General features: G+C 36.0%; 1 protein-coding gene across 1 annotated transcript in view; it reads right to left on the bottom strand.

Moving 5' to 3' along the window:
* The window catches only part of ctdspla (CTD (carboxy-terminal domain, RNA polymerase II, polypeptide A) small phosphatase-like a), a 96,360-nt gene that overhangs the window by 44,296 nt on the left and 38,927 nt on the right, over positions 1–13,137 (bottom strand). The window contains 1 exon segment of the mRNA XM_039753700.1: positions 7,240–7,397. Within this exon segment, the coding sequence (XP_039609634.1) occupies positions 7,240–7,397 (158 nt within the window).

The following is a 13,137-nucleotide window of genomic DNA, read 5'->3' as shown; positions in this document are numbered from 1 at the left end:
ATTTTAAATGTAAGCATATCTAAATATATATCATGGATTTTTCGCTGGTTCGCGGATTTCTGTGGACAATGGGTCTTTTAATTTATGGTACATGCTTCCTCAGTTTGTTTGCCCGGTTGATTTCATACAAGGAACGCTATTGGCGGATGGCTTAGAAGCTACCCAATCAGAGCATGTATTACATATTAAATAAAACTCAATGATATACGATGTGCTTCCCGCGCGGTGCTCGATTGTTTGCTTTTTTCTGTCTCTCTCACTCTCTCTGCCTGACGGAGGGGGTGTGAGCAGAGGGGCTGTTTGCCTAGAGAATACGGAGGCTCGTCTACAAAATGCCGCTTTATCGGGGTGGTTCGGCATACGTATTGATTTTTTGATTGTTTGCTTTACTCTCGGGCTCTCTGTAGCTCTGACATTCTCTGTCCCTGACGTTTACTTCTTTGAAGAGGAAGATATATTTGCATTCTTTTAATTGTGAGAAAGAAATGTCATCTCTGTCTTGTCATGGAGCACAGTTTAAACTTTTGACTAATGGGTGTTATTTCATGTCTAGGGGGCTCTAATAATGTTAACAGTGTGGGAGAGTTTATAAGGGTTTAAAATATATAAAAATAACCAAACAAACATATGGTTTCTACTTCGCGGATTTTCATCTATTGTGGGGGGTTCTGGAACACAACGCCCGCGATCGAAGAGGGATTACTGTACACTAATCTCCTGCATAACTAGATGCATAGAAGCCTTATGTCCTATATCAAAGTGTATTTTTATAACTATAGACTAAAGGTGTTAACTGTTTATTTTTATTAATAAAATGAAATTCTGTAGGTTTATTGTTCAGTGACCATAAAAATAAAATACATTAAACTTCCTTAAAATACATACTTTAACTAATAATATATATACATATATACAGTATATCCATAATACATATGGCATAAAAGAAACTAACATGCTTCTCCTATTTACAAGCTTGTTTAATTTCTTTTTGTAATGTAGCTATCTGTAATTAAAAAACAGTTTTCACTATTTTTCTAACAAAAAGAATGATATATTTAAATATACATTTTAAAACATCAATTGCACTACAGCTTTTTTGCTGTTAAAATATACATTTACCATATTTACAGAGGTGTTTTTTTTCTTCAGTGTATTAGTTAGATATTTATAATTCTTGTGGTATAATTATTATAGATTATCACAAATTATCACTTTAATTATGTAGTGCTTACTTTTCACCAAAACTTTTGCCATATGACAGAAAGCAACAATTAATAAATATACCATAAATTTAAAAAAAAAAAAGCTTCAAATGTATCACATGTTCATAGGTTATTCATCAAGAAGAAACAAGACTAAGACTAACATGCAAAACAGGTTAATAAGTAAAAGGCACATTTTACTTTTAAGCTAACAAGCCTATTGTTTACTAAGCAGCAATTTTAATTTTGTCTTTATCTTTTCATTTTCCAAATAAAAATGTAAGCTGTCTCACTTAAAAAAGCTTGCTCTCCAAACTCAGTGTCCATTTTAATTTAAAGTAGCTTTTCTTGATGTTTGTCTAACTGCACCGGACGATCCATTCCCTCCCCGTCTCCTTTTTCTCAGTTTATTGCTCCATTTTCTTCAATGTAAAGGCAAAGCTCTCTTGTAAAACAAGCCTCTACTTGCTGCTCTTTGTGTACGCTGCAGCTGCAACTAAATTACCATAAAGCTTATAAAAGCAGGTGCTGTAAAGATAATTTTTTATTATAATTTACTGACCACCTTCAAGACTTTTTTGAGTGAAAAAAAAGTCGATTTAGATCAGTGGCTGATCAATCAGAGCATCACTACTTATAACTACACATATATTATCGGAAACATTGTGTGTTTATTTAAATATGCTTAATTATTAAAGAGTGTTTTAAAAGCATTATCAATATCTGGTCAACAGTGATTCTGACATTACCTCCTGTATTATGGTATGTGTTTATGTAGTATACACAACTGCAGAGCATGCTTTATATATACACATGAATACATTTTAAATATGCATATTGTACATAAAGTATACATATATAGAAAGAGCAAATACTCAAATTAATATCACAGCTGAATTGTGATTCCAGTATTTAAAAAAAAAAACCACAACACACACACACACACATTAACTGTGTTATAATTTCTACTAAACTAAAACTTTGAATGCTGCAGATTAAGCAGACCTGAACCCACTTAAGGAATGCACCAAGATAAACACCACTGCAGTCAGTTTTTCCCAAACTGAGAAAACATTCTTATATAAAGTATCACAAAATATTTTAAGTGAACAATTTGTCTGCTAGGTCTATCCTGCAAGAATCATGCTAAATTAGAGGTATTATTTATACACTGCTCCAGTCTTACATGTATCAGTTACGTTTGCTTGTTAGCTCTTGGATAAAAGTGGAAAAAGAAAAAAAAACTTGTACTGCAGTGAACTGAACTGCAGTACAAGCACACTGGTGAAGTCCATTAGCTGCCTCCACTTTCCTTGGAAGGCCGACTTTTGGCTAGCCTACTTAAACAGCACTGAGACCACACAGGAGTATGCATAAAAGCATGTTCACACAGTAACTGTTAAATATTATATCTTTGTCCATATTGTTATACACCTTATATTAGTTTCTCTACAGCATATCTCTTATCTGTAAAGGTGTTCAACTTTTCATTTACTAAGACAATAAGCATACAGTTAGGTCCATAAATATTTGGACAGAGACAACTTTTTTCTAATTTTGGTTCTGTACATTACCACAATGAGGCAACTAAAGCATTTTTTAACACAATCCCATCATTTCATGGGCTCAAAAGTAATTGGACAAATTAAATAACTGTAAATAGTGTTCATTTCTAAGGCTTGGTTGAAAACCCTTTGCTGGCAATGACAGCCTGAAGTTTTGAACTCATGGACATCACTAGATGCTAGGTTTCCTCCTTTTTAATGCTCTGCCAGGCCTTTACTGCAGCGGCTTTCAGTTGCCTCACATTTTTATGCAATCGTTTTGTTCACCCAACTGAAATAAAGCGGAAAGTCTACACTTCAACTGCATCTGAGTTGTTTCATTTAACATTCATTGTGATAATGTACAGAACCAAAAGTTGTCTCTGGCCAAATATTTATGGACCGAACTGTAGTTATGCATTAACTTATTTTAATTGGAACATTCAAACCTTTTTTTTATTAATTTGACAGCCTTATATAGCATTGGACAACAGAAAGACTTGTCATGGTATAAACACAAAAAACGCCACGCATGGGACCATGTGACCTTTATGTAGCTGATGGACATATGCACAGCATTGGCTTCTTGAAACCAATTGTAGTTTTCCCTCTTTAATATTTTTCATCTTTCAAAGCTACAACAAAAGTACAACTCTGGTGCCAAAGCTCAAGATTCAAAACATGCCATCAACCACAAAGTCACAGCCAGAAACCTTTAGTTCCGTGAAGATATCACCATAGGATGAAGAGAGTATGAAGGAGCAGAAAAGCATCCTAAGGATGAAGGTGTTACTCAACAATGTCAAGAAACATTATTGATGAGAAAAATCAAAGTTATACCCGATTCAGAAATTTAACAAAAGGTACATTTGTGATGATATATGTTAGGACTCCATGGCAATATGCACATTTTTAGTTAAAAACAGTGTGCTCAGCTCCGGTTTTCATAGGTCCTTGAGGTAGCATAGCCAAGCAGCCCTGTGGTGTAGATAGGGAAAATTGGCTGGCCAAGCATTCATGTGCTTAATTAAAACACCTAGACCTACTATAGTATAAATGAGAACTACGTAGTATACACACAAAAAAACAGAAAAAGAGAATCAAGAGTTAGCCACAGATTAAATCTAGAGGAGGATCAGAAAAAATGGCAGGCAGGATGCTACACAGTGTGGAGCTGTGGCACTTTGAAAACTAGGGTTGCTTTGGTTAAACATCCAGGGAGCAGAAACAACCAAACACACTGGGAGATCCCAAGAATGCTGAGGGTTGACAGTGAAAGAAGAGATCAAGGCTCAGGTGTCCACGGAGGGAAAGGGCTGGTGATGAGCACACAAGCTAGACAATGATTGACAGCGCTTGGCAAGGATGTCTCCCTTTATTAAGCAGACCTTGTAGGGTGAGCTGAGGTAATGTTATTTAGGAGGAGGCACAGAGGCTCGTGATTTGTTTCAAATGGATCCCAATAGGTTTAACCTATTTAACCTATTACAGTATTTATAGACTGATTTCTGTTTCTTTTTCCGGTTTCTTTGTGGTGGTGGCCTGCGCCACCTCCACCTACTCAAAGCTTCATGATGCTCCAACAATGATGGACGGATTAAAAGGAAGAAGTCTACGTGACCATCATCATCATCAAGCCCTTCCGTGAGAATCCTAAAGCCAAAGAGGACTGTTTCATTTATGTTAGGTAGAATGCCCAGAGGGGACTGGGCGGTATCATGGTCTGGAATCCCTACAGATTTTACTTTTTCTCCAGCCGTCTGGAGTTTTTTTGTTTTTTCTGTCCCCCCTGGCCATTGAACCTTACTCTTATTCGATGTTAATGTTGATTTATTTTTTTATAATTATGTCTTTCATTTTTCTATTCTTTGATATGTAAAGCACTTTGAGCTACTGTTTGTATGAAAATGTGCTATATAAATAAATGTTGTTGTTGTTGTTGTTGATTTTAACCTTCACTGACCACTGTTTTATTGGATTACTTACTTATTTGAAGATATACATTGCACTTTGTTTCTGAACGCTATTTGGACTGATTGGAATAAAGAGCACTTTGCACCATCTGTTGTTCCTTTGAGTCTTCATGCATTATAGTCCATCTCAGTCTATGACTATTAATATCCTGGGTACAAGGAGGAGTATGCCAGCTGAAGGCAACCTGAGCATCATACCACTGCTTTTATCTTACACCCTGAAAATGTTATGCTATAGGACAAGCTGAGGACAGTTAATGTCATTTTTTCCAAATCTTTTTTTTTTTTTTAAACCATACATTTTAAGAATGCCCACCCAGGTTTCCCTTATGTACAATTTAGTTTGTAGTCCTCTATTCTCTCAATTTAATCCTCTTGTCACAAATGTTTCTTCTGTTAGGCCAATAATCTCTTAACTTATTTGCAGCAGACAACGCTCTCTATGGGCACAAAAGCAGCAAAAATTCTAATAGCCTCCTGCTGGATATTTCTGGAATGCATTTCATTTAATATACAGAAGTTCTGTCTTCTTAATTTTAACTTTTCTATTGAACAACATGTAGCAGATTGAGTCAAATGGGTACATGATATTACTGTTGAACTTCTGAAATGAAATTATACGATTGGGATGAGTTTAACTTTATTGCAATTTTAAAGTGGGACCCTATAAGTGTCCTCAGGGACTTGGCACTATTACAGCTACATAGTGTTCAGCGGTGCAGGAGGTTTTGTAATTTGGCGCTTCAAAAATCAAAGACATTCTGTTCCCCTGGCTCTAGTCCAGCACTTGATAGACAGTGACCTTGTGTCAATGGGAGTTTAAGCTACCCCACCCTACATAGGTCCAAGGTTAGGAAGATAGCAGGGGAAAGACACACTAGAAGGCAGGGTTCAAGTGGGCGAAGGAGTGAAAGAAAGAGAGACGGAAAAGATTGTTTAGACGTGGAAATTAAGAGGCATGAGCAGTAATAGTTTGAGTTGTCCATCTGATAGACAAAGTAAACACATTGTTAATAATAAAAAAGACCCAAAAGAGGAAGTGAGTCTTATTTTCAGCCTGATTCTTTGATAAACAGGGAGGACAGTTGCAATCATACAAGTAAGGGAAACACAATATTTTTATTAATTTGGAATAGCACTACTTTAGGCATGTGGAGAGGTGGCATAACACACCCTCATGTTACAAAATATACAGCTGAAGAATTTAAACAACTGGGCCTCTAACAACATCACCTTTTCCCCCTCAGTCTGCTTATCTGTGCTACTGCTAATTTCAATTAGGCTTCGAAATAACTTGTTAAAAAAAAAAAATCTGTTATATTAGTTTTTGCATAGTTTTTTTTGGATGCTAACTGATGCCTATTAAAATCTCAATTAAAAATATAGAATCTGGAGCTTAACTTTAGCTTCAGCAACTATGGCTTTGATATTGGGAGGAAGAGAGAATGTACTTGACTGCATCTAGACTTAGCAGTGCCTTTCCTTTGTTCATAATCAAATTGAAACAAGGGAGATTTAAAAAATATTGTTTAAATTTCCCTTTTTCAGAGTTTTAGCTACTTCATCCCAGGTTTGCTTAAATTTCAAATCTTAGGAAATTGCACAGACAAGGAGAAAAACTATTTTGGCACACAGAAATTTGTATTTTCCTTTTACCAAATATGTTTACTTGAAACTTAACCATTAACCTTTCGGCTACCAACACATTGAAGGTATTTCAGAATAAACAGCTGCATAGGGAAGTTCCATAAGCATCTGCTTTAATTCAAGTAGCATCAAACTGTTTGAATAAACCATCATAAAATACAAGGGGCATTTAACGTTATGAATTCACAGTATTGCTCAACTACAAGCCTAATCAGTGAATGGCATCAAAAGAAGCTCTGTGTGATACCCTTTAAATTGTCTGGAGCACTAAACAAAGTAAACCCAAACCTTAACATATAAAATCAAATAAACCTTAGCAAGAAAAAAAAAGATTAAAAAACTTATTATTTTTTTTTTTTTAAATCTACAGTCCTGATTTGACTTGATCTTAAAATATGGTTCCATGTAAGATATAAAGCTGAATGTCTGTTCGGTACACAAATCTTTCTGTTAAGCTTATCATCACCACCAACTTCTGTCCATATTTCTTCATTTGTTCAGAGGAAGAACACAAACTATGTTTTATTCCAAAAATATTTTCATTTGGGGAACTTACCTCATACTTGGCATACATACATAATGTTGCTCTCCATGGTTTGTTAATTCAAAGAAATTTCAGTTTGGGGCCAAACTTTTTCCATCAGGAAATTTACTGACCAAACCTGCCCTTTATTCCACCGTGGGCTGTGGCAAGGATTACTGCTAGATGCCTTCTACAACTCATTCTATAACTTGACATATTTATCACTAGATCTTTTCCTAGAGCAAACAGCAATCATTTGCTTTTTCTGAACTGTCTGAGCATTTAGCATTAGACAAACGCCTAATATTTTAAAATAGGTTTTTTTTTTTTTTTTAAAAAACCCTACTCACCTTGGACAATGTCCCATTTTCTTCCACCGGTGGAGGAAGGGAAGTTGTATTGTTGTTAGTTGATGGTGGTTCCACATTATAGTTGCGAAAGCAGCAAAAGAAAGTGCTGAAGATACTTCTACTTCTCTGCTTTTTCAAACTGGTATTAGATTGAGAAACTGAAAAAAAAAATTAAAGCAGATATTTTAGGAATTTTGTTTAAGAACGTAAGTATTTGTCCTCATGAGCATTTAGAGACAAATGTACTATGAATTCAGTGATGGTCAAAAGAAAAAATTAGTTTAAAAGGGCATATATCAGTCAAATGTATGCTGTCAAATGAATGTGCAACTAAGAACCTGACTGAACTCTATACAGTATTAATACAAGTAATACTACTACAAATGAAATGACATTTTCCAGAATGGGTTATTCAAAGGTCACACAGATTAAGATTGTTAATGTATGCTGAATGCAATAAAAATAGCAGGAATATTCATGTTTTTATTTTGTCACAATTCCAACAATGTAATTACAACTAGAAGCAGCACAGTTGCACTTTATGTGTTGCATTCAGACTGAAACTACTACAGGTCAAACTCCGTTATAACAAATATCTTTATAACAAAATTTTCATTACAACAAAGTATTTTTATGGTCCCGACTGTTTCCCCATACGACGCGAGTATATAGAAATGTCGTTATTACAAAGTACATTCAGCAGATACTTTCATTATAACGAAGTGCCAAAAAGATCTTGAAATGCCTGAATAAATCATCCGCAGAGCAGCTAGTTCTGTGGCTGCAGCTCAGTTGTGCACACACATCCCCAAACAGAAACACTGTAATTTTTTTTTCTTTCTTTGAACTTTCCTTGTACTGCTTTATTTTTTGGCCCTTTGTTTCTTGTGGTTTTCGGTGATACCTTTTGCTTATTGCTCGTCAACATTTAAAAAACATCCATTGGAATTTAACTCATTGTCACCCTCCTATAGAAACGGCAGACAAGAAAAAACGGTAACAGTTAATATTAAAAAAAAAAAAAAAACTTTACATTTTTGCAGCTCTCAAGTGCAGCAAAAAAAAAAAGACATTGCCAGTGAATTCAGAATTTCACCATCGACGCTGTCAACTTTCTTGAAACACCGAGCCAAAAAAAAAAAAAAATCTTGGGTTGCAAACATATGTGAACTGCTGCATTTGAAGACAGCGAAGAAGCAGTATTTATGTGGTTCAGAGATGCTCGTTCAAGAAACATTCCTATTAATGCGGCATACATTCAAGGTAAATGTGAAGTTTGTAAACTTTCTTGGGACCTCCCCTAACTGGACAACACCCTGAAGAGTATCGCAAAGTCCGATCTCCTTGTCTAAGGAAGATTGTTTATCTGTTGCCGGGGCAAAAGCTGGCTCAAAGATATTCTGCGTCTCTCAGCTATGCTGCTTCTCTCTGTCAAAGCAAACAGAAAAGATATCAATGGGTGATGCAGCCTGACTGCTGTGTCTGTGTATAGCAGAGTGGCAGATCACGCTACAATAAATAAGTGTGCCGTTCCTGTTTCAAGCTGAATAAAGTTGGTTTTCCTAAAGTACTGAGACTCAGCCTTGTGCTTTGGGGTGCAAGACAGGGACTTATAGTGCGACCCCGATCTTATGATTTGCTTCTGTGTCACTTCACTGCAGCGCTACGAGCCTGTTTTTGTCCTGCCCCAGTAACGGACAAACAATCTTCCACAGATGCTTCTGTTTTTGTCCTGCCCCAGTAACGGACAAACAATCTTCCACAGATGCTTCTGTTTTTGTCCTGCCCCAGTAACGGACAAACAATCTTGCACAGATGCTTCAATCGTGTTTTGGGAAAGTGTATTATCGCAAGGAAATGCAGAGAAAAATTCTCGTCAGCATAACTTGTAGGCAGGAGGAGATTAAAATGAACACAAAAGAAGCTATTGAAATGATTGCAAATGCCTGGGCGCAAGTTAAAGAAAGCCCTATAGTAACAAATACAGAATCTCATTACAACGAAATTTTCGTTATAATGAAATATTTTTTAGGCCCCTGGGAGTTCGTTATAACGGAATTTGACCTGTACGTGCATAACCTAAAACTATAATGGTGCTGTAACAATTAGCATAGACCAAGGTCACTCCAATAACAACCTATATGGACAATTCAGACAAGGCTACCTTCTTCAAAAGCCTTCAGCATTTTAAAATAATATAAATCTAAGTTTTAAACAGAAGCAATATAGACTAGACATTTCTATCAAATATTGCTCTTCTGACCTATCACTGTTTACTACAAAGTTAGAAAAGCTAGTAGCAATTAAAAGCCTAACCGCATAAAAGTGGTGAAAGCAAACGTCACTCAAAATTCAAAAGCATTATTGGGAAAATGTAAAAAAAATTGGAATGAAGCTCAATCATGCAAATTTATGCCATATGCATTTCATCTATTATAAATGTTTCTTAAGCAATTTGCTTAACCTGTATAAACTAACCCAATATACCAACATTGGAAAGTGACAGAAAGGGAAAAACATACTGTAGCAGTTATGCCAAAAGAACTGTTAGCATTTAAAATGCAAGTATGAACTATTCAGATTTTCCCTTTTTAACACTGTAAAACTTAAGTTACATAATCAGTTTCATTAGGTGGCACTGTGTCTGAGAGTGTGCAGCCACACCTAATTTAATAAAAACTCTGCTGACCCAGGTCACGCAAACAACTCTTAAAGTGTACACTCTTTCCAGTCCCATTTAATTCTGTAACTGAACTAAAGTTATAACAAATTGCTCTCTCAAAAGGGGAACAGTTCTTACTTATTCAAAGGCACAGAGTACAGATAAGTAGTGCATCACCAATAAATTCTAGAAAACGAGTACCTACAGTATTGAAACAAAATAAATCTCTTTAAGTTGGTGTCACTTTTAGATCACACAGAAATCAGCTCCATACAACAACAACATTTATATAGCACATTTTCATAGAAACAATGTAGCTCGAAGTGCGTTACATGATGAAGAGAAAAAAGACAAAATAAATAATTAAAATTAGGGAACACTAATTAACATAGAAACATAGGACAGAGAAAGAAAAGAAAAAATGGAGGAAAAAATAAAACCTGCAGGGGTTCCAGCCCCCTCTAGGCATTATACTTAACATCAATTACATCAATCAGTCCTCATTGTATTCTACATAATCATTATATTATTATTATTACAAAACATTGTATTATACACAATCAACCTTTTCTATAACCATACTAAAGTTAAGTAAAATAAGACAAAAGCCCCAAGATGACAAACTTTCTGTGTGAAATATGAAACACCGCCATCAGCTGTACTTATATAGTTTGGGTTTTCATTCATCAACAATGACTCAGGAAACAGCATTCGGTTGAGAGACAGAAGATACACAGCAGACTGTGCATTGTGGAGTAGTAACATGACATCTGATCGCTATAAAACACAAGGTACGGTACTTTTTCCAATATTAAAGTGGTAGACTGAAATTGCACCCTGCAAGGAATATACTGTATATTTCTCTTATCCACATATTTGTAGGCAGATATCACACTACTCCTTTGTTTAACACAAATATCAGGAAACTGAGAAATTAAAGAGAGTTTCAGTATTTGCACTGCTTTTGTATATACCTTTTAAATGTGTATTGTTTAGCACCATATGCAGTGTCCTTCAGCTTCTATAGGTATTACACCAATGTAGAAAAAAAAGTTCAGCCAGAGACTGATTTAGCCACATGGGACCACACTGCCCATGGATATAGCATGGGACAGAACTAGAACTACAGCAGTATAAAATCTGCTGCTAAACTGGTAAAAAAAACAAGTGTATGGTATTAAAAAAGCAAGAGAGCCAAATAGTGTATTGTTGGCTCCCACAAATAACATTGGGCTAAAATGTGCACATTTAGTGTTTAAAAGTACAGTACTTTTTTTAGCCATTACAAGGATCAGTGTTATACACTAGTGGCTGTCCCATTCAAAATTGGCTCCAACAGCTCTGTGGGGTCAAAGTATCATGGGGCACTGCGGAGAAAAAAAAAATGTTTGTCTAAACCAGCTACACAGCAAGTTTAAAAGGAAAATATCTGGCAGAAATGGGCCAACAGCAAACACAGCATATTACCTGTCAAACACATTTTTCCACATTCCCTTAATCAACACTATTTACTTTACAATTATATAAAAGAAATGTTAGAGACTGGTATTTTCAATTCTGCATCCTATTGATCCAATTTTTGCCATACAAGTATGACAGTATGAATAACAGGAAAGCTGCAAATATGAATCTAGACTTGGAGAGAAACAAAATGCTGTAGATTTAAACATGAAGCAAGCTAGTATATGCACTTATTACAATAAAGAAGCTTTTGTCTTCACTAAGTTAAAGCTTTTAAGTGCATTCCACAATTGGCACCACTGGATGCAAATTTTATAATTGAGAAAAAAACAAACTGAAAATTAAGGCTTTTCTTTTAATTATTCAATAGGAATTACGTGAATTACCATACCACCAGAATTTAAACAAAATTGATGCCAACCTTCTTCAATATAGCACAAAAATTAACATTTTTCTATGCTCTCACTGATAATTTCACTTGGTATTGAGTAAGGTATGGCAGGTCTAGAGGACATGCACTTATTAAAATTTTTATTGAACTACTTATCCTTTTAAGTATTAATAATATATTGCAAATAGCATCTTACTATGTACACAGTGGTATCAAATTTCAAAAAATCCATTAAGCTCTATTTACTACAGGCAAACATTTAACATACAGGAGCTATTCTCCATGATAGACATAGAATGCACACTAGCAAAACAGTTCTTACATATAAACCAATGCAATCTGAACTGAACAAAAAGAAAAGAGCTTTCATAGAAAGCTGAAAGAGGTATATTTTTAAACAGGAAAACAGCAATGGGTAAAAATCACCATACATGATATACAGTGCATCCGGAAAGTATTTACAGCGCATCACTTTTTCCACATTTTGTTATGTTACAGCCTTATTCCAAAATGGATTCAATTCATTTTTTTCCTCAGAATTCTACACACAACACCTCATAATGACAACATGAAAAAAGTTTACTTGAGGGTTTTGCAAATGTATTAAAAATTTAAAAAATTGAGAAAGCACATGTACATAAGTATTCACAGCCTTTGCCATGAACCTCAAAATTGAGCTCACGTGCATCCTGTTTCCCCTGATCATCCTTGAGATGTTTCTGCAGCTTAATTGCAGTCCACCTGTGGTAAATTCAGTTGATTGGACATGATTTAGAAAGGCACACACCTGTCTATATAAGGTCCCACAGTTGACAGTTCATGTCAGAGCACAAACCAAGTATGAAGTCAAAAGAATTGTCTGTAGACCTCAGACAGGATTGCCTCGAAGCACAAATCTAGGAAAGGTTACAGAAAAATTTCTGCTGCTTTGAAGGTCCCAATGAGCACAGTGGCCTCCATCATCTGTAAGTGGAAGAAGTTTGAAACCACCAGGACTCTTCCTAGAGCTGGCCGGCCATCTAAACTGAGCGATCGGGGGAGAAGGGCCTTAGTCAGGGAGGTGACCAAGAACCCGATGGTCACTCTGTCAGAGTTCCAGAGGTCCTCTGTGGGGAGAGGAGAACCTTCCTGAAGGACAACCATCTCTGCAGCAATCCACCAATCAGGCCTGTATGGTAGAGTGGCCAGACAGAAGCCACTCCTTAGTAAAAGGCACATGGCAGCCTGCCTGGAGTTTGCCAAAAGGCACCTGAAGGACTCTCAGACCATGAGAAACAAAATTCTCTGATCTGACGAGACAAAGATTGAACTCTTTGGTGTGAATGCCAGGCGTCACGTTTGGAGGAAACCAGGCACTGCACATCACCAGGCCAATACCATCCCT

Source organism: Polypterus senegalus, chromosome 5 (genome assembly GCF_016835505.1).
Source record: "Polypterus senegalus isolate Bchr_013 chromosome 5, ASM1683550v1, whole genome shotgun sequence".
NCBI lineage: Eukaryota > Metazoa > Chordata > Cladistia > Polypteriformes > Polypteridae > Polypterus > Polypterus senegalus.
The sequence above is the reverse complement of the archived record's forward strand: the minus strand, read 5'-3'. Positions and strand labels throughout refer to the sequence as shown.